Here is a 16,319-nt window from a genome sequence, read left to right on the forward strand (position 1 = left end):
GACAAAGATTCTCACCACTGGACCAATTGGCAGCATCAGAATGGATGGTGAAGAGATTGAGATTGTTCACAGATTTAGTTTGCTTGGCTCCACAGTCAACACCCTTGGCACCAGTAGCCAGGAAATTAAGAGGCACATTGCGATGGGAAAGTCTGCTGTTAGGGACCTCTCCAAAGTACTGAAGAGCAATGGTTTCTCCCTGGAGACTAAGGTGTTTCTGATACAGGCCATGGTCTTTGCAATCACTTGTTTTGCATCAGAGTTGGACAATGACTAAGGAGGATAGAAGGAGAATTGATGCCTCAATCTCTTCACCATCCATCCTGATGCACATTATTTTAAGAGTCTCTACTATCAGACTCTGATGTTCTGGCCTTTATTCAACATCGCAATAAAATTGAAACAGCCCAAATGTCCAACCAAATGAATGGATTGAGAAATTATGGTACATTCACATTATGGAATACTATGCAGCACACAGGAGCAGTAACTTTGTAAATTATTACCTAACTTGGGAGGGACTGGAGAGCATTATGCCGAGTGAACTATTTCAGTCCAACAAGTATGTAATGTGGATTACATTACATATGAGGTTTCTGGTACCATCTATGATAGAATAATAGGTACAGGACTGTCCTTTCCATTGCCTAGCACATAGAACTGGAAAATATATATACAATAATAGCTTAAGTGTATTAAGACACCGGGCTGTAACATTCACCACTGCCCTGGCTGTGTGTCCACATACACACACAATTTAATTCATGACACAGGGCAACTATTTGAGTATCAGAAAATCATGCCTCAAAAACCAGAATTTGGATGAAGTGAAGTCAAATGCTGTAGTTCACATTGTTAAGTCAAGGTTGGGTTAACAACTGAATAGAGCTGGACATTCTGAGTATAGATTGAAAGCAAATTCAACTCATCTGGGAAGCTGTTAAAAAAAAAAAATCCCAATATCCAGACGACACTTTGGCCAGTTAACTCTGAATGTGTGTAAATGGAATGCAAGCATCTTTATTTTTATGTTCCCCACACCCATTCCTCCATTGCTGTAAGAGCCTATTCAACCCTAGAAGACCGAGAACTGCCACATGGTTTTTAAGGCAGTAATCTTTATGTGGGTAGACTGCCGCCTAGTACAAGGAGTGGCTGGTGAATTTAAATTGTCTACCTTTCAGTTCGAGCAACCACTGCCACTTTAGGGCTCCTTCTAATCTTCCCATAACTCACTAAAGTTGAGTCATTTCTGACTCACAGCGACTCTCCCTCAACTTGCCTGGGCTATAAAGCTCCTAGTGGTAAGGAGCAGAGCTACCAACCCTAAGATAGGCGGTTCAAATCCACAGGCTGCACTGCAGGAGAAAGATGAGCAGTCTCTTTTTTTGTGATTTACTGCTTCTGAAAACATGCTGGAGAGTTAACCTGTGAGTGGGTTCCAACTCAGTGGTACATGATAGCAATATCAAATCACAATGGAAGAAGATGGCCTATCTCAGAGGCCACTAGTGGATTTAGGAACATAGTATTTGGATAAGTAGCTCAACTTGCCACAGAGCATGCTTCTTGAGTTCTTGAAATCTTCCCTGTTGTTATTATTAGATGTTGCTATTAGATGTTCTTAGTGAATTACAACTCTTAGCAACTAATTTGTAGCAAGGTGGAGAATTTGTTACAGCAAACACTCTGTGGCTTTTTGCCCCTTTCAAGGAGAGAAAACAACAAAGGGTTTTAACCATTCACTGGCACCGGAATTGCTTAAAACCTTGTTCAAACAGATTGCTGCCCTCCACTATAGTACCCCACTGCCCAACCACCATGTGCTGTGAGGTTCTGACCCAGCAGGCTTTTACACCAGAGAATGTGCATTTCCAACCAGTTTCCAGGGCACAGTGATGTTCCTGGTCTGGAGGACACACATGTTTTGAGGACCACTGCTTTAAGGGGAAAAGAAAGTCAAGGAATTTTTGTTTTAAAGATATAGTAAACCTGAGTGCCTTTTTTGTTTTTGTGCTCTCTTTTTTTTTACTAGTTAATATAATAGGCCTGATATTTTGTACTTACTGTCTGTTCCTTCTTGAAATTAAGATTCCTCTAACCCTTAACAAAAGGAAAAGTTATTATACAGGAAAATGTATGAGTATGAACATAACTGTGTATATAGTATTTTCTGTGTAATGATTTATTTTTGCTTAGTTCTTCTGTTGTCAGTTTGAACTAACACAGAAGATTGTGGTTGTTGTGCACCATTGAATTTGACCAAACTCCTAGCTGACCACCTGTGGGTTTTCAGAGGCAGTAAATCTCACGTGAGAGGATTGCCCACCTTTCTCCTGAGGAGCATCTGATGGATCCAAACCATGTACTTTGGCATTGGCAGTGTAGTTTCTTACTAGTAAGCCACTAGAGTGAGACTGGCTTAGGACAAGGCAGGCTTCAGAGCTGCTGTACACAGGGTCACTATGAGTCAAATGGGATTCGACGGCACTTAACAACAACAACAAGAAGCCACTAGAACCAAAAACAACTGGAATAGTACATTGAAAGAGAACGGTCAAGCATAGAAGTTTGTTTTAGAAGAGGCCATGGCACTAGGGATATCATTGCTGGTGTCACATGGATAGTAGTTTAAAGTAGACATGAGAAGAATGTCTATTCATGTTTTATCTATTATGGAGATGTGTTTATTTGACTGTGTGGATCATGACATATTGTGGCTAATATTGAGATGACTAGAAATCCTGAACATTTGATTGTGCTTATGTGAAACTTGTACCTAAACTGTGAAGCTCTTGTCCAAACAGAGCAAGAAAACATTGCATGGTTCAAAAATCAAGAAAAGAGTGCATCAGGGATATGTCCTTTCTCGATACTTTTCTATCTATATGCTGAACAGATCATATGAGAAGCTAGACTTTATGAAGGAGAATGTGGTATCAGACTTGAAAGAAGATTCACCAACAACCTGCATTATGCAGATGACACAACCTTGCTTGCTGAAACTAAAGAGGACTTGAAGCATTTGTTGATGAAGGTCAAGTACTGCAGTCTTCATTATGGGTTGCATCTCAGCTTCAAGAATAAAAGCTTACCACTGGGCCAGAAGGCAGCATCATGATAGATGTAGAACAGAGTAAGTGGTTAACACTTTCATCTTGCTCAGATCCACAGTCAACACTTTTGACTCCAGCAGTCAAGAAATTAAAATGTTAATTACATTGGGAAAATTTGCTGTAAAGGATTTCTCTAGAGTGCTGAAGAACAGTGATGCAGTCTAGATAGACACTAAGATGTGCCTGATCCAGGTTGTGGTCTTCTCAGTTGCTTGCTGTGCATCTGAGAGCTGGAGAATGACTAAGGATGACAGAAAAAGAACTGATACCTTTATGTTGTGGTGTTAGAGAAGAGTATTGAACATACCACGGACTATTAAGAGAACAAACAGGTCTGTACTGGAGAGGGTGAAACTTTCTTCCAAGTAGCTGCTGATTGATTCAAATCACTTGACTTTGTGTTGGCAGCACAACTCTCTAAGCACTATGCCACAAAGTTCTCATATATCGTAGTACCTAGAATATGTTTATATGTTTGTGTGGGAAAATTCAGTATAAACAAGTAACTGTGAGCTTGTAAGCTAAATTTGGGAGCTCTGGTGGCCTAGTGGTAAAAAACTGTGTTACACTCTCAAAGGCACACGCTAGTAATCCTCCGTTTGCTCTATGGGAGAAGGATGTTCAGTCTCCTCACTTGGGATTTCCTGCCTCTGAAAACTTACTGAAGAGAAAGCCAAGGATAGGTTCCGACTTGACAACACACAACAACAAGCTAAATAAAAGCAATCAAAGTGGAGTATTCGCTTCTAAAACTAACTTTCTAAAGTTGATATCTCTTTAACTCCTTGCTAAGATTTGTGAACTCCAGGCTTAGTTTCTTTAAAAATGCTCATTAGAAAGGAGTAAATCAGCAGCTTGCTTTAAAATATTTTAATTAAAAATTATCAATAGTGGTGTAAAAGTAAAATATTTTCAAAAGATTCATTTGAGATTGTTTTTCCCTATATCCTGACTATAATCTCTTTTCATTATGGTATCTTGTTAGCTGAGGTTCCATTGGCCCCCGACTGAAGGTGATTCCATGCCCATGCACAGTGCAGCAAAAATGTACCATCCACCACAGTCAGCTGTGAATCATTGTGGCCCTGAGGGTTTTCACTGGTTGACTTTTGTTAAGCCTTTCTAGTCTTTCTCTGTCTAAAATCTATTCTAAAACCTGTTCAGGAACACACAAACCTCCACTGAGACACAAATGATGGCCACAGATAGGCACATGGACTAGGAATCAAACCTGCATCACCTGCCTGGAAGGTGAGAATTCTACCACTGAGACATCTGCGCCCTCTTTCAAATGTCGTTGTTAGGTGACATCAAGTAATGACACATAGAGACCCTATGACCAACATATACAAATTCTGGCCTATCCTGTGCCTTCCTCACCATCTCTGAGACACCTGAACCCATTGCTGCAGTCTCCATGTCAGCCCATCTTATTGGGAGTTTTCCTCTCTTTTGCTGACACTCCACCCTTCCAAGCATGTCTCTCTCCACATGTAATAAACATTTATTATCATCAGAATCATCATGTTCATTTAAATTCAGTGACATTTTTAAAGATCCAAATTATTTTTTTCAAAATTTACCCTGATTCTTTCTTGTTTTTAGACAGGTAGTGTTGTTGAGTGTGCCATCGAGTCAGAACCAACTTGTAGCTGACCTTCCCGTGGGTTTTCAGAGGCAGTAAATGGCATGGGAAGAGAGTGCCCATCCTTCCTCTGTGAAGCTTCTGGTGGATTTGAACCACATGCATTTGGAATTGCAGCACACATTCTTCTCACTAGGCCACCAGAGTGCATTTTTGCCTTCCTTTAGTAGGAGAGAGTCATTTAATCTCTTAGTGCTGTCTTTTTAATTATTTAAGTAGAGAGAATATAACTTCCATCATGAAAGGGATGGATTACTTAGATTACTGTTTGTCAAGTATTATATTACGCCATACTTTTGAAAGAGTTCATGTTCTTATTTATGCTATTCTTTGGTCTCAGTTTAATTTTAGAATATTCTTTTTCTTAATTCTGTCCTTTAATTTCTCATTTACCAAAAGTTTAGTATTTAGGAAATGGGGAATATTTGCTCCTACAGAGTGATAATGTCTAATCCTTGTAGAAGCGTTAGAAATTTGTTCCTCAGATTCTCAGTAACACAGAGCTTCCCTTGTTATTATCTCCTTGGCCTCAGTCATGGGAATTGGAATCCTGAGGCAAAGCAGATCAATTGCTGACACATGCCTGTTGTAGTCATTTGGAAACTTAGATCATTCCTCATCTGTAATAAGGGGAAAAATAAAGATAGCTGTCATGATTTTTTTTGCCTTGATTATCATTAATCAGCAATGTTGGAGTCATAAGAAACTTGAAATATGCATTAATTACTGGCACTTCCTTCAAACTGTTTAAGATGATAGTATCTTCTGTAAAGAATCCTCAAAGTATAGTATTTAATGTGTTGGTCTAAACAAACGGTCAATAGCTCAAATCCTACCAGCCTACTTTCCAGGAGAAAGATGAGCAGTCTTCTTTCTTTAAGATTTAAGGCTTCAAAAACTAGATGGAAGGTCATTGTGAGTTGGAATAAACTCAGAGGCAGTGTGTTTTGTTTGCTTGTTTTAATTCTAATAAAGGTTAATAGTAATAAATCACATTCTAAAAGCCTCTTTACTCTTTAAAGAAAGATAGAAATGTGGAGCCATCCTATTGCTCTACAGTGATAACCTCCTACTTGTTTTAGGTTTTATCACTAGAGATCTTTTTTTCAATAAAAACCACTCATAGATCTCATTGTACAGATACACTAAACAAATATAATAGATTTCCTAAAACTATGGCAGAAAACAAGTATTGTTTTTATGTGCCATTGAATTGACTATGACTCAGTGCTATGAACAGTAGCCTGAACCCTGCCCTATCCTGAGCCAGTCACATCATCGAAGACATACCAGCCAGCCATATATCCATCATGATATTGCCAGTTGGCCAATGGTGAGAATCTTCGCTTTCTTGATGTTGAGATGCAGTCAGTCTTGAAGACTGCAGTACTTGACCTTCAGCAGCATATACTTCAAGTCCTCTTCAGTTTCAGCAAGCAAGGTTGTTGTCATTTGTGAAACCGGGTTGGTGATGAGTCTTCCTCCAATTCTTATGCCACATTGTTTATCAGAAGTCCAGCCTCTCAAATGATCTGTTCAGCATATATAGATTGAAAAGGTTTGGAGACAGGACACATCCTTGGTGCACTCTTTTCATGAACTATGCCATTTCCCCTTGTTCTGTTCTAGGTATAGGTTTCACATGAACACAATAAAGTGTTCTGGGATTCCCATTCTTCTCTATGCGAGCCACAGTTTGTTGTGTTTCACACAGTAAAATGCCTTTGTAGAGTCCACAAAACATACATAGACAGCTTACTGGTACTTTCTGCTTTCAGTCAAGATCCATCTGACAGTGGCAATGATAATCCCTAGTGCCATGGTCTCTTCTAAACCTAGCTTGTATTTCTGGCAGTTCTCTATTGACATACTGTTCTAGGCATTTATGGATACTCTTCAATGAGATTTTGCTTGCATGTGCTATTTGTGATATTGTTTGATGATTTCCATATTTGGTTGGATCACCTTTTTTGGAAATGGGAATAACTGTGGATCTCTTCTAGTTAGTTGGCTACGTAGCTATCTTCCAGATATCTTGGCCCCACCTGGTGAGCACATCCAGGACTGCATCTGACTCTTTTAAGTTCTTGATTCTTTTTATAAAAACAAAACTAAAAAATAAATAATTTTTTTTGTTTAGTTTTGTGTTATGGGTTTGTTGTTTGGTTTTTTTTTTTTTGTTGTTGTTGTTGTTGTTTGGTTTTTGTTTTTTTAAGAAAATAAGCCATGTTAACATTTCCCTGTATAACTTCCTGCTGAATATGTATCAAATCTTTTCAGTACTTGATTGAAGAAACTGGAGAAAATTTGATTTTGCTACTTATGTCTGACAAAATCTGCTGTTGAGAGATTTTTCAGGATAACTATTTCCTGTCAGCTTTCATTTCTATTTAACTTAATGAACATTGAGTAAAGTTAGAACTTATAAAACAGCGTATGATATAAAACTACCTTTAGTTTTGTGGGTGTTTTGTTTTTTTAACTACTTGTACAAGTTCACACCAGTTATGGTTTGTATATACTTTGCTCCCACCCCTTGCTCTCCTCCATATACATACTTTGGGAGGGTAGTTTACCTACTCACTTTTAATGATGTGTGTGTGTGTGTGTGTGTGTGTGTGTGTGTTATAAAGCTCTGAAAGGATTTGCTGTACCTCACTCAGTGATGTATTTCTACATTTTACTTTATTGATTACATACTTATGGCTTTATTACTTTAAAACATTATTTAATCATAAAATCATTATGACACATTCAATATTTTTGTCTTTTTTTTTCTTCTGGTGACTAGATACCTGTGGAGGGAGGGCAGGAACAGCAGGCCGATTCCAACAAAGGGCGGTGTCTGAGGAGGACTGTGAGTGTCCCTTCCGAGGGTCAGTTTCCTGAGTACCCACCAGAGGGCACCACCAAACTGGGTAAGCTAATAAATGTCAACATTTTGCCTGGTTATTAATAGATTTATGATTGTCACAGTAAACCAAAACATCCTCAATTTCCTGTTAGGTCAGAACATTGGTATCAATATCCTGTTAATGGAAAGTTAGAGATTATTAAAGAGTTCTGTTTTATATAACCATGTGACAGCCAAGTGACTGTATATAATTGGAATTTATCTCAGCACTAAATAAGATTGCATTTCAGTCCTAGGTATGTTGGATGATGTCTTTTTTTTGAACTTAACTGCTGGGCTCTTAATTTTGAAAGTACATTTGATAATATTTTGCAATTCTGAGTCTTAGAAGATTGCACTAGATTCTCTTTAAGTGGAAAGTGTGGAAACCATACCAAATGGCTTAAATGGGTCCTGTTCATACAGCCACTGATACTCTCTTGTATAGTGTAATATTAGATCAGGCTAATTTAACTGAACTGTGCATTTCTCAGTAGAGTTACATTAAGGACTCTAGTATGTGTGAGTAGCAGAAGAGAGAAATTAAAAAAAAAAACAAACACAAAACCAAACACAATAAAACACTCCACTTGAGTTGTTAAATACTAAGAGGATTGATGCTGTTATCAAAGTAATTCTCTCCCCTGTTTGCTATGAAATGTATACCATTGGGGGTGTTTTTCTTGTTTATTGTTGTTGTTGATTGCCATCGAGTAGAACACGACTAATAGTGACCCTATAAAATAATGCCTGAAGCCTTTCTATAGCTATAGTTATTTATCAAAATTTGTAGAGCTTCCAGAGGCAAGTTGTTTAGGAAGTTTCTTGTTTACCTGTGGATATGTAGAAAATTAGACCAGTAAGATAATTTTAAGGAAACATGCAACAAGTAAGATTAAAAAGCAATAAAATAATTTGAAAAGTTGGGAGAGCTTTGTATCTTGGTATGTTTGCTTATTGAGTCAAAGACATTTTGTTGGCAGGTAAATTAAAATTGTTTATTGGCACAGTGACCATGACAATGGAGTCAGATGTGTCAGACTGTGAGGTTGGCTCAAGATAGGGCAAAGTTCACAGCCATTGTTCATACATAACAACAACAGCATTGCCTCTGCAGTGTGATTAATTCTGTGATTTTGGTTATGCTTTTGAAAAATCAGAAGTTTTTTGTTTCTCTTTTGCCTTTTATTTCCTAAAGGAAACAGAATTGTTTGGTCAGAATTTACATTTTATATATTTTTTTAAAATAATTTAATTGTTTTTTGGTTTTGTAGAAGCTAGATAAGCGAATGCTTTTCTTTGAGGTCTCATATTTGGACAAGACAGACTTTTCTCTAATCTTATTTCTTTTGTACTTTTATGGTATGTGTTGAAACCAATTTTATGTGTGAGTGTAGATTATACTACAAACTCATTTGGTTGTAACTGGTTTTCCAGTTTGTTTTGACTTCACACATGTGTTTTATGTGACCCTGACTAGGATACAGTCACCTTCTTTCACCTTTTTTTGCTTCATTAGATACAACCTCAGGTTGATTACTGCCTTTTCCATACTCTCTAGTGTACTTTGCCTTTTATAAAGGTAAAGGCTCTGGCCCATAGAAATAAATGGATCTTAATGAAATGCAATCATTGTGAGAAGAATTATTGCCATATTACAGAGAAGAGAACTTGTAAAGTGTAAAATATCTATAGTGTTCTAGTTACTGATCCCAAAGATGAACTTAGAGGAAGTGGCAAACATATATTGTTCAGAGCCAGTGCTCCACCTCTGACCTTAGCTGCAAGTATAGTAGCCATTCTGTCTGTGGTCATTTTAGGAATAGATTTCTTAAATTAGCACAAGGAGATAGAATGTTAGAGAAAGAGACTACAAATGTTATTTGTAAGTTTTCTTCAAAATCATAATTACTCCAAAATTGATAAATGAATTATAAAATTCATATGAAAATTCCAGAGGCCAAGAATAAGTAGCTAACATGGAAGGTAAAAAGATTTAATAAAGGTAAGAAAATTTAATTGAGGTAAAAAGATGTAATCTACAGTATAATTTTACTTTTAAATTATATGTTATTGCCAAAAGTGACAGTGGACAGTGAATAAGGATAACAGAAGAATGCATGCCTTTGAGCTGTAGTGTTGGAGATGGAAGGCCAAAAGAACAAACAGATATGTCTTGGAGAGGGTTCAGCCAGAGTGCTTCTTTGAGGCAAAGTTAAGAAAGTTTTATGTCTCACAAGTTTTGGGCATGTTACTAAGAGAAACTATTCTTTGAAGAAGGATATTATACTTGGAAACGTGGAGGTTCAGCAGAAGAGAGGAAGACCCTCAGCGATAATGAATTGACAAAGGAACTGCACCAGTGGGGTCAAGTGTGTCAGAGATGCTGAGGATGGCAAGGACAGGTCAGGGTTCAGATCTGTTGTTCATTGGACTGCTATGAGTTGTTCTCCAATCGATGACAGGTAACAACAACAACAGATAATTTATAAGAGAACTCTGGTGGCTTAGTGATAAGGAGGTGTACAACCAACGCAGGAGTATGTGGTTCGAATTCACCAGCTGCTCTACAGAAGAAAGATGGGAAGTTTCCTTCCGTACAGTGTACTGTTTCTGAAAACCTGCTGGACGGTCGGCTATAGGTCCATCCGACTCAACAGTATACAACAACACAACAAGATAGTTTATAAAGTATTTTCAGTATATCAGTAATTTTTTGAAATGAGGCTTGGTGACACAGTAGCTAAGCATTCAACTGAATGATACAGTGATTTGAAGCCCCTCATTGCATCCACATTAGAAAACATTTAAATTTTAAGGTATTGTGTTTATGAGTGATCCAGCCTTCATTTACAGAAAGTAACAGTCCATGCATGTTTCTAGCTCTGAAAAGTTGAGCTCAGTGAAAAAGCCTCCTTGATTTTCCTTGAAATTTCTTATCAAAGTCAAATCTTGTTTCCCCTCCCAATAAACTAAACCATTTGCTTAAGTGAAAACAGCTACATAATATTCACTTTTTATATTTAGATTCCATCTGTGACACATTAGTATTTTGAAGAAAGAGTAATAGAACTCAAGAATGATCACAAACATTTATAAGATACAGATCCCTAGAGTAATATCCCCCGAGGCTTTTGGTTTGGCAGTTTTGAGTTGTCCTAAAAGCCACTGAGCCAGTATACATTTGTTCTCTTAAATGTGACTCTTTAATGTTGTTTGTTTGTTGTTAAATCTCCTGCCACCCATAGCGACCCTACCTCTGAAGCCTGCCCTTTCTGGAGCCAGTCTCATTGACTCCAACATACCTACCTTCATTACCTCAGTTAATGTATCAATCCATCTCATCCAGGGTCTTCCTCTCCTGCACTATCCCTCCACCCTTCCAAGCATGATGTCCTTCTCCAAGTATATGAAATGGAGCTTCAGAAACCTAGGCTCCAAGGAGAAACTTGGTTTCACCCTCTCCAAGACAGACTAATTTGTTTTCTTAGCAGTAAGAAATTCTTAATACTGATGATTTCAGAAGCATTTCAGAAGTATGGGTTTGGGCTTGAGTTAATGGATGGTGAAGAGATTGAGATTGTTCACAGCTTTAGTTTGTTTAACTCCACAGTCAAAACTCTTGGCACCAGCAGCCAGGAAATGAAAAGACGTATTGTCATGGGAAAGTCTGTTGTTAGAGACCTCTCGAAAGCACTGAAGAGCAATGGTGTCACTCTGGAGACTAAGGTGCACCTGATACAGGCCATGGTCTTTGCAGTCACTTGCTGTGCATCAGAGAGCTGAGCAATGACTAGGGAGGATAGAAGGAGAATTGATGCCTTTGAGCTGTGGTGCTGGATAAGAATATTGAATGTACCATGGACTGCTAAGAAGAACGAAGAGGTTCATTCTGGAGAGGGTTAAACCAGGCTGCTTCTTGGAGGCAAGGATTCTGAGGCTTTGTCTGATATGCTTTGGACTTGTAAGAAGGGACCAGTCCTTGGAGAGGGACATCATGCTTGGGAGGGTGGAGGGACGGCGCAGAAGGGGAAGACCCTCTATGAGGTGGATTGATTCAGTGACTGGAGTAATTGCGAAGGGTGTGTCAGAGACAGTGAGACTGGCACAGGACAGAGCAGAGTTTAGAGCTGTTGTGCGTAGGGTCGTTATGAATTGCAAGCCACTTGCCAGCACATAACAACAGCAACAGTCAATCTGACTCTTACAAAGCATACACAGTGTTTTAAAAATTGCTGTATAAAATCATACCATGAAAACCAAAGAGCTTATGAAAAAAAGAAAGAGGGGCGGGGGAGATACATAGATACAATTAGTCCAGAAGACTCATGTACCATGTGACCCTCAGCTTCTGTGACCCTGAGACAAGAGACACTAGATGATGCCCAGCGGGAACTGCTGACTGTTCTGAAACAGATCGTACGTGAAGGTCTTGTATAGAGTGGAGGGAAGTTGGAACCAAAGTGGAAAAACATAAAAATTGCTAGCGTTTACTGGTATGATTGAAACTAGTAGAACATGAGACTGTAGACTTTAGTCACTCTTAAAACCTGGAACAAAACTTACCTCTGTGACTCAACTTTCAGTTAAATAGTAGCACCAGAAAAGTCCTTTATTACTCTACCATGTAAACACAGAAGGGCAGCATTTCCCAAGGATAGCTCAGAAGACAAAGCGAGGTAGAATAGAAAGAGTTACGGAAATAATAATTACGAAAGTACAAGGAATAAAGTAGGAAAGATGCATTCACACTGTGGGTATTGTGATTAATCTTACAAAACAAAATGTGTCTGAATGGTAGAATGGGAACACAGTTTGCTTTGTAAACAAACTTTCACTGAAATCACAATTTAAAAAAAAACCCCAAAACAGTCACAAAGTTAAATAAATGATTGAGGATATAAAAATACTATAATCTGTTTATCCCTTTACCTGATATTTACTTGTGGTAAGTGGGCATTGGAAGATCTGTAAGATCCGAGGCCACAGAGTGTTGTTACACCAGCTGTGAGCGGTGCAGCTCATCACACAAGCAGTGCACCTGGTATCTTCTAGGTTTATCAGGTGTGGTTATGAATCGTTTGTTTGTTCACTCATCATACAGGACTAGGTTTGTTAAGCTGGTTCAGTTTTCTTTGTTCACCTAGTATTTCTCATGGATGAAATCCTACATAAACAAGACATTTGTGTTATATGTGATTTGTTTCCTTTTATATCAGTTTATATTTTCAAAACAAGCATTGTAGAGAATTGACCTTACTGCCAACCTGGTTTAACCAGGTTTGTCCATTACAAAGAAGAAAGTTATGTTTATTAGTCAGTTAAATGCTAGAATAAAATGTCAGTTACTATGGAATACATACAGAGAACTGCTGACTCACTGGTTAAAGCTACCAAAGAAAAGATTGGTGTTTTGAATCCACCAATGAATCTTAGAGGGAGAGACAGACAGACAGACACACAGAGACAGAAACAGTCTGTTCCCATAAAGATTTACAACGTTGGGAACCTCATAAGACATTTCCGCCCTGTGCACACCACGTATCGCTGTGAATCAGAATGGAAAAGCAATGGGTGGTAGATTTGAACACATTTCCTAAATTTCTTCTGAAGCTTGTTATTTACATCTCAAGATTGATTAGTACTTCTTGAATTCTCTAGGGAGCTCTGGTGGCCTAGTGGTAAGAAGCTGAGCTGCTAATCCACAGCCACACTGTTTGAATCTGCCAGCTGCTCTGCGGCAGAAAGATGGGCATTCTTTTTCCATGCAATTTAGTGCCTCTGAAAACCTACTCGGGGGTCAGATTTGAGTCAATTATGACTCAGTGGTACAGAAGAACAACAACATTAAGTTACCAAGCTAAGCGACTCAGGCCAGTTCTTATTTAACTCTTAGGATCTAGGTGTAGCTTAGCAGTTATAATATTTTCTTTCCTTTGTTGAACAGTCAATTCTCAAGTCTAGTGCCCAAATCTCAAGTCCCTTTTTATTCAGGAAATGAAAATTTGGATTTGTTCACATTTGTAAAGTTAGTGCCCAGGCAGTACTGCCATTTATGAATGTACCATTTATGCATTTCCCAATTCCTCGGTGAGTCACTTATTTGTCCTCCGTGATGTAGGATCTGGCAGGGTTTTATTCTGTTACACACAGGATTGCTCGGAATTGGAAGATTTAGTAGATTAGTGGTTACTTCATATATCTTCCAGTAGATGGCAGTAAAATGTCTTAAAGACAAGCTTTCATTTTAAAATTTATACAAAATATGTGTGTAGGCTGTTGGCATAGTTGCTTCAATGCTAGAAGCCCTGGGGAAAGAGAAACTGTGAAAGAGGCAAGTGTTTCACTGTGGGCCAGCTACTACGGTCATGGGAACCTGTAGTAGGGCCAGAGGAGTTGGAGTGGCAGCTATGGCATAGAGAAAATAAAGAGGATGTTGGAAGCTTAAGAAATGCATGCCTAAGTTGTCTTTTTTCACTGTACTGAACAACTTTCCACCTCCTTATTCTTCTGAGGATAAGACTAGAGATTTATTTTCTGTAGAGGAAAAATCAAAGGTCTGGTTTAGGGGATACCTGACTAAATGAAAAGCAGGGCACTTTACCCATTACACGCAAATTAAATGAACATCTGCATATCGTCTGATGAGACTGAGTGAGACTCCTCTCTCCTTTTATCTTCACTTGCCTTTATAGCTCTGATCAGGAGATTGTAAAGGTACTATTTTGTTTTCTTAAATAACTAGTCCATGAGGAAAAACCTAAAGAAAAATACATTTCTAAGGATCAGACCTTGTCAGACCACTCAGACCTTCTTTAAGTGTTTCCCAGTCTTAAAGAGCAAACCAATGAAGACTATATACCTGAAGAAAAGTCTCTAGCATGGGGATATACCAGAAAACAAACTTCCGTACAAAACAAAGGGGAGAAGAAAACCCCTGTAAATCATTAGAGAGCTTAGATGGTCTGGTGGTAAGAAGCCGTGTTACAATCACAAAGGCATATGGTTCAAATGTACCAGCTGCTCTATGGGAGAAGGATAGAAAAGCCTCCACCCTTGAGATTTACTGTCACTGAAAACCCCAGGAGGGTCAGCTCCTAGTTTGTTCCAATTCAACAGTTCACAACAACAGCGGGTACTCTCTGCTACCCTCCCCACTTTATTTGTATGTATGCATGTACCTTCATGCAGACCTGCTAGTGGATTTGAACCTTTAGAGAAACAGCACCTAGGGTTAACAGCACAGCTCCGTGTGGATTATGCCAATCCATGAGGTACAAAGAATTTCTGTGGCCATATTATAGGTAAGGAAACAGGCAAAGAGAAGTGCTAAGTAACTTACACTTGAAAATAAACTGCTAATGAATAGCAGTAAAGGTAGGATTTGTACTCTATTAGTCTGTCTGCCATAGTACTTTCAGTTGCTTCCTTTGACTCTGAAAGTTGAACAGTGAATGAGGATGACCAAAGAATAATTGATGCCTTTGAATTGTGGTATTGGAAAAGAATACTGACTTTCCCTTGGCCTGCCAAAAGAACAAATAAGTCTGTCTTAAAGGAAGTGCAACCATATTGTGACTTAGAAGCAAGAATGGTGAAACATCTTTTCTCATACTTTTTGATAAGACATCCTACTGGGAAGAACAAAGAATTAGTTAAAAAGAGAAGATGCTCAAAAATGTGAATTGACTCAACGAGTGTAACAATGGATCTGAATATGTGGGAGATCATATAGGATAGGGCAGGGTTTGGAGGTTCATAGGATCACTGTGAGTCGTAATGCACTCCATAATGTTGTTGTTGTTGTTATGTACCATTGAGTCGCTTGCGACTCATAGCAACTCTGTACATGAGTCCTAAACCCCATTCTTTACTGTGCCAACCTCGCCATCTCAAACACACTCATTCTTATCACTCCACTCACAGAATTGATCCATCTCATCAAGGGTCTTCCTTTCCTGTGCCATCCCTCCACCCTCCCAAACATGATGTCCCTCTCCAAGGACCAGCCACATCGGATAGTTGGACAGTGAATAGGGATGATAGAGAATTGATGCCTTTGAGCTGTGGTGACTCCATAATACCTGCCAATAAAGTCTGCCTTCAAGGAATAGGCCCTGGAGTATTGTGCTGTGTTACACAAAGATTTACTATGTGACTAAACTCTGTAAAACAGCATATATAGCATAATAACAGCAATCACATAATATTGTTAGCTTATTCATATTAGTTATAACTATATAAGCAAGGTGAGATTAAAGGAAGCTTGTATGTGTGACTAGTCCTACCAGAACTAGTAGAGAAGAAAATAATTTAAATTCTTACTTTTCATAATGGAAAGTCAATAGATAGTGTCTGAAATAGAAAAAATTTTGAAGTATTTTTTAATATGCTACATCCATATTACATATGGTAGTTATTGTCAAAAGAACTAAGAAAGGTAGAAAGTATCTTGAGGGAGAAAAAGTGGCAGAAGAATGGGGCTGAGTATGGTGTTTGTTCTAACAAGCATTTCAGAACCAGTAAAGTCCAGAATATGTCCATATATTATTTGATTAGAAAATAAAAATTTAAATTGAAAAAAATGGGAAGGGGCATGTGCAGTTCATAAGAAAGTTAAAATGGTATTTAAACATGAGAAAAAAAATACCATATTTAATTTATA

At 38.3% G+C, this 16,319-nt stretch overlaps 1 protein-coding gene across 2 annotated transcripts in view; it reads left to right on the forward strand.

The window, feature by feature from the left end:
* The window catches only part of RASAL2 (RAS protein activator like 2), a 460,670-nt gene that overhangs the window by 223,997 nt on the left and 220,354 nt on the right, over window positions 1–16,319 (forward strand). For both annotated transcript variants that reach the window (XM_006887716.1, XM_006887717.1), the window contains exon 3: window positions 7,553–7,679. In XM_006887716.1, coding sequence (XP_006887778.1) covers window positions 7,553–7,679 — 127 coding nt within the window. The remainder of the gene's footprint in view (window positions 1–7,552; window positions 7,680–16,319) is intronic.

The sequence above is a fragment of the Elephantulus edwardii genome, unplaced genomic scaffold (genome assembly GCF_000299155.1).
Source record: "Elephantulus edwardii isolate Elephantulus edwardi_28Jun2011 unplaced genomic scaffold, EleEdw1.0 scaffold00061, whole genome shotgun sequence".
NCBI lineage: Eukaryota > Metazoa > Chordata > Mammalia > Macroscelidea > Macroscelididae > Elephantulus > Elephantulus edwardii.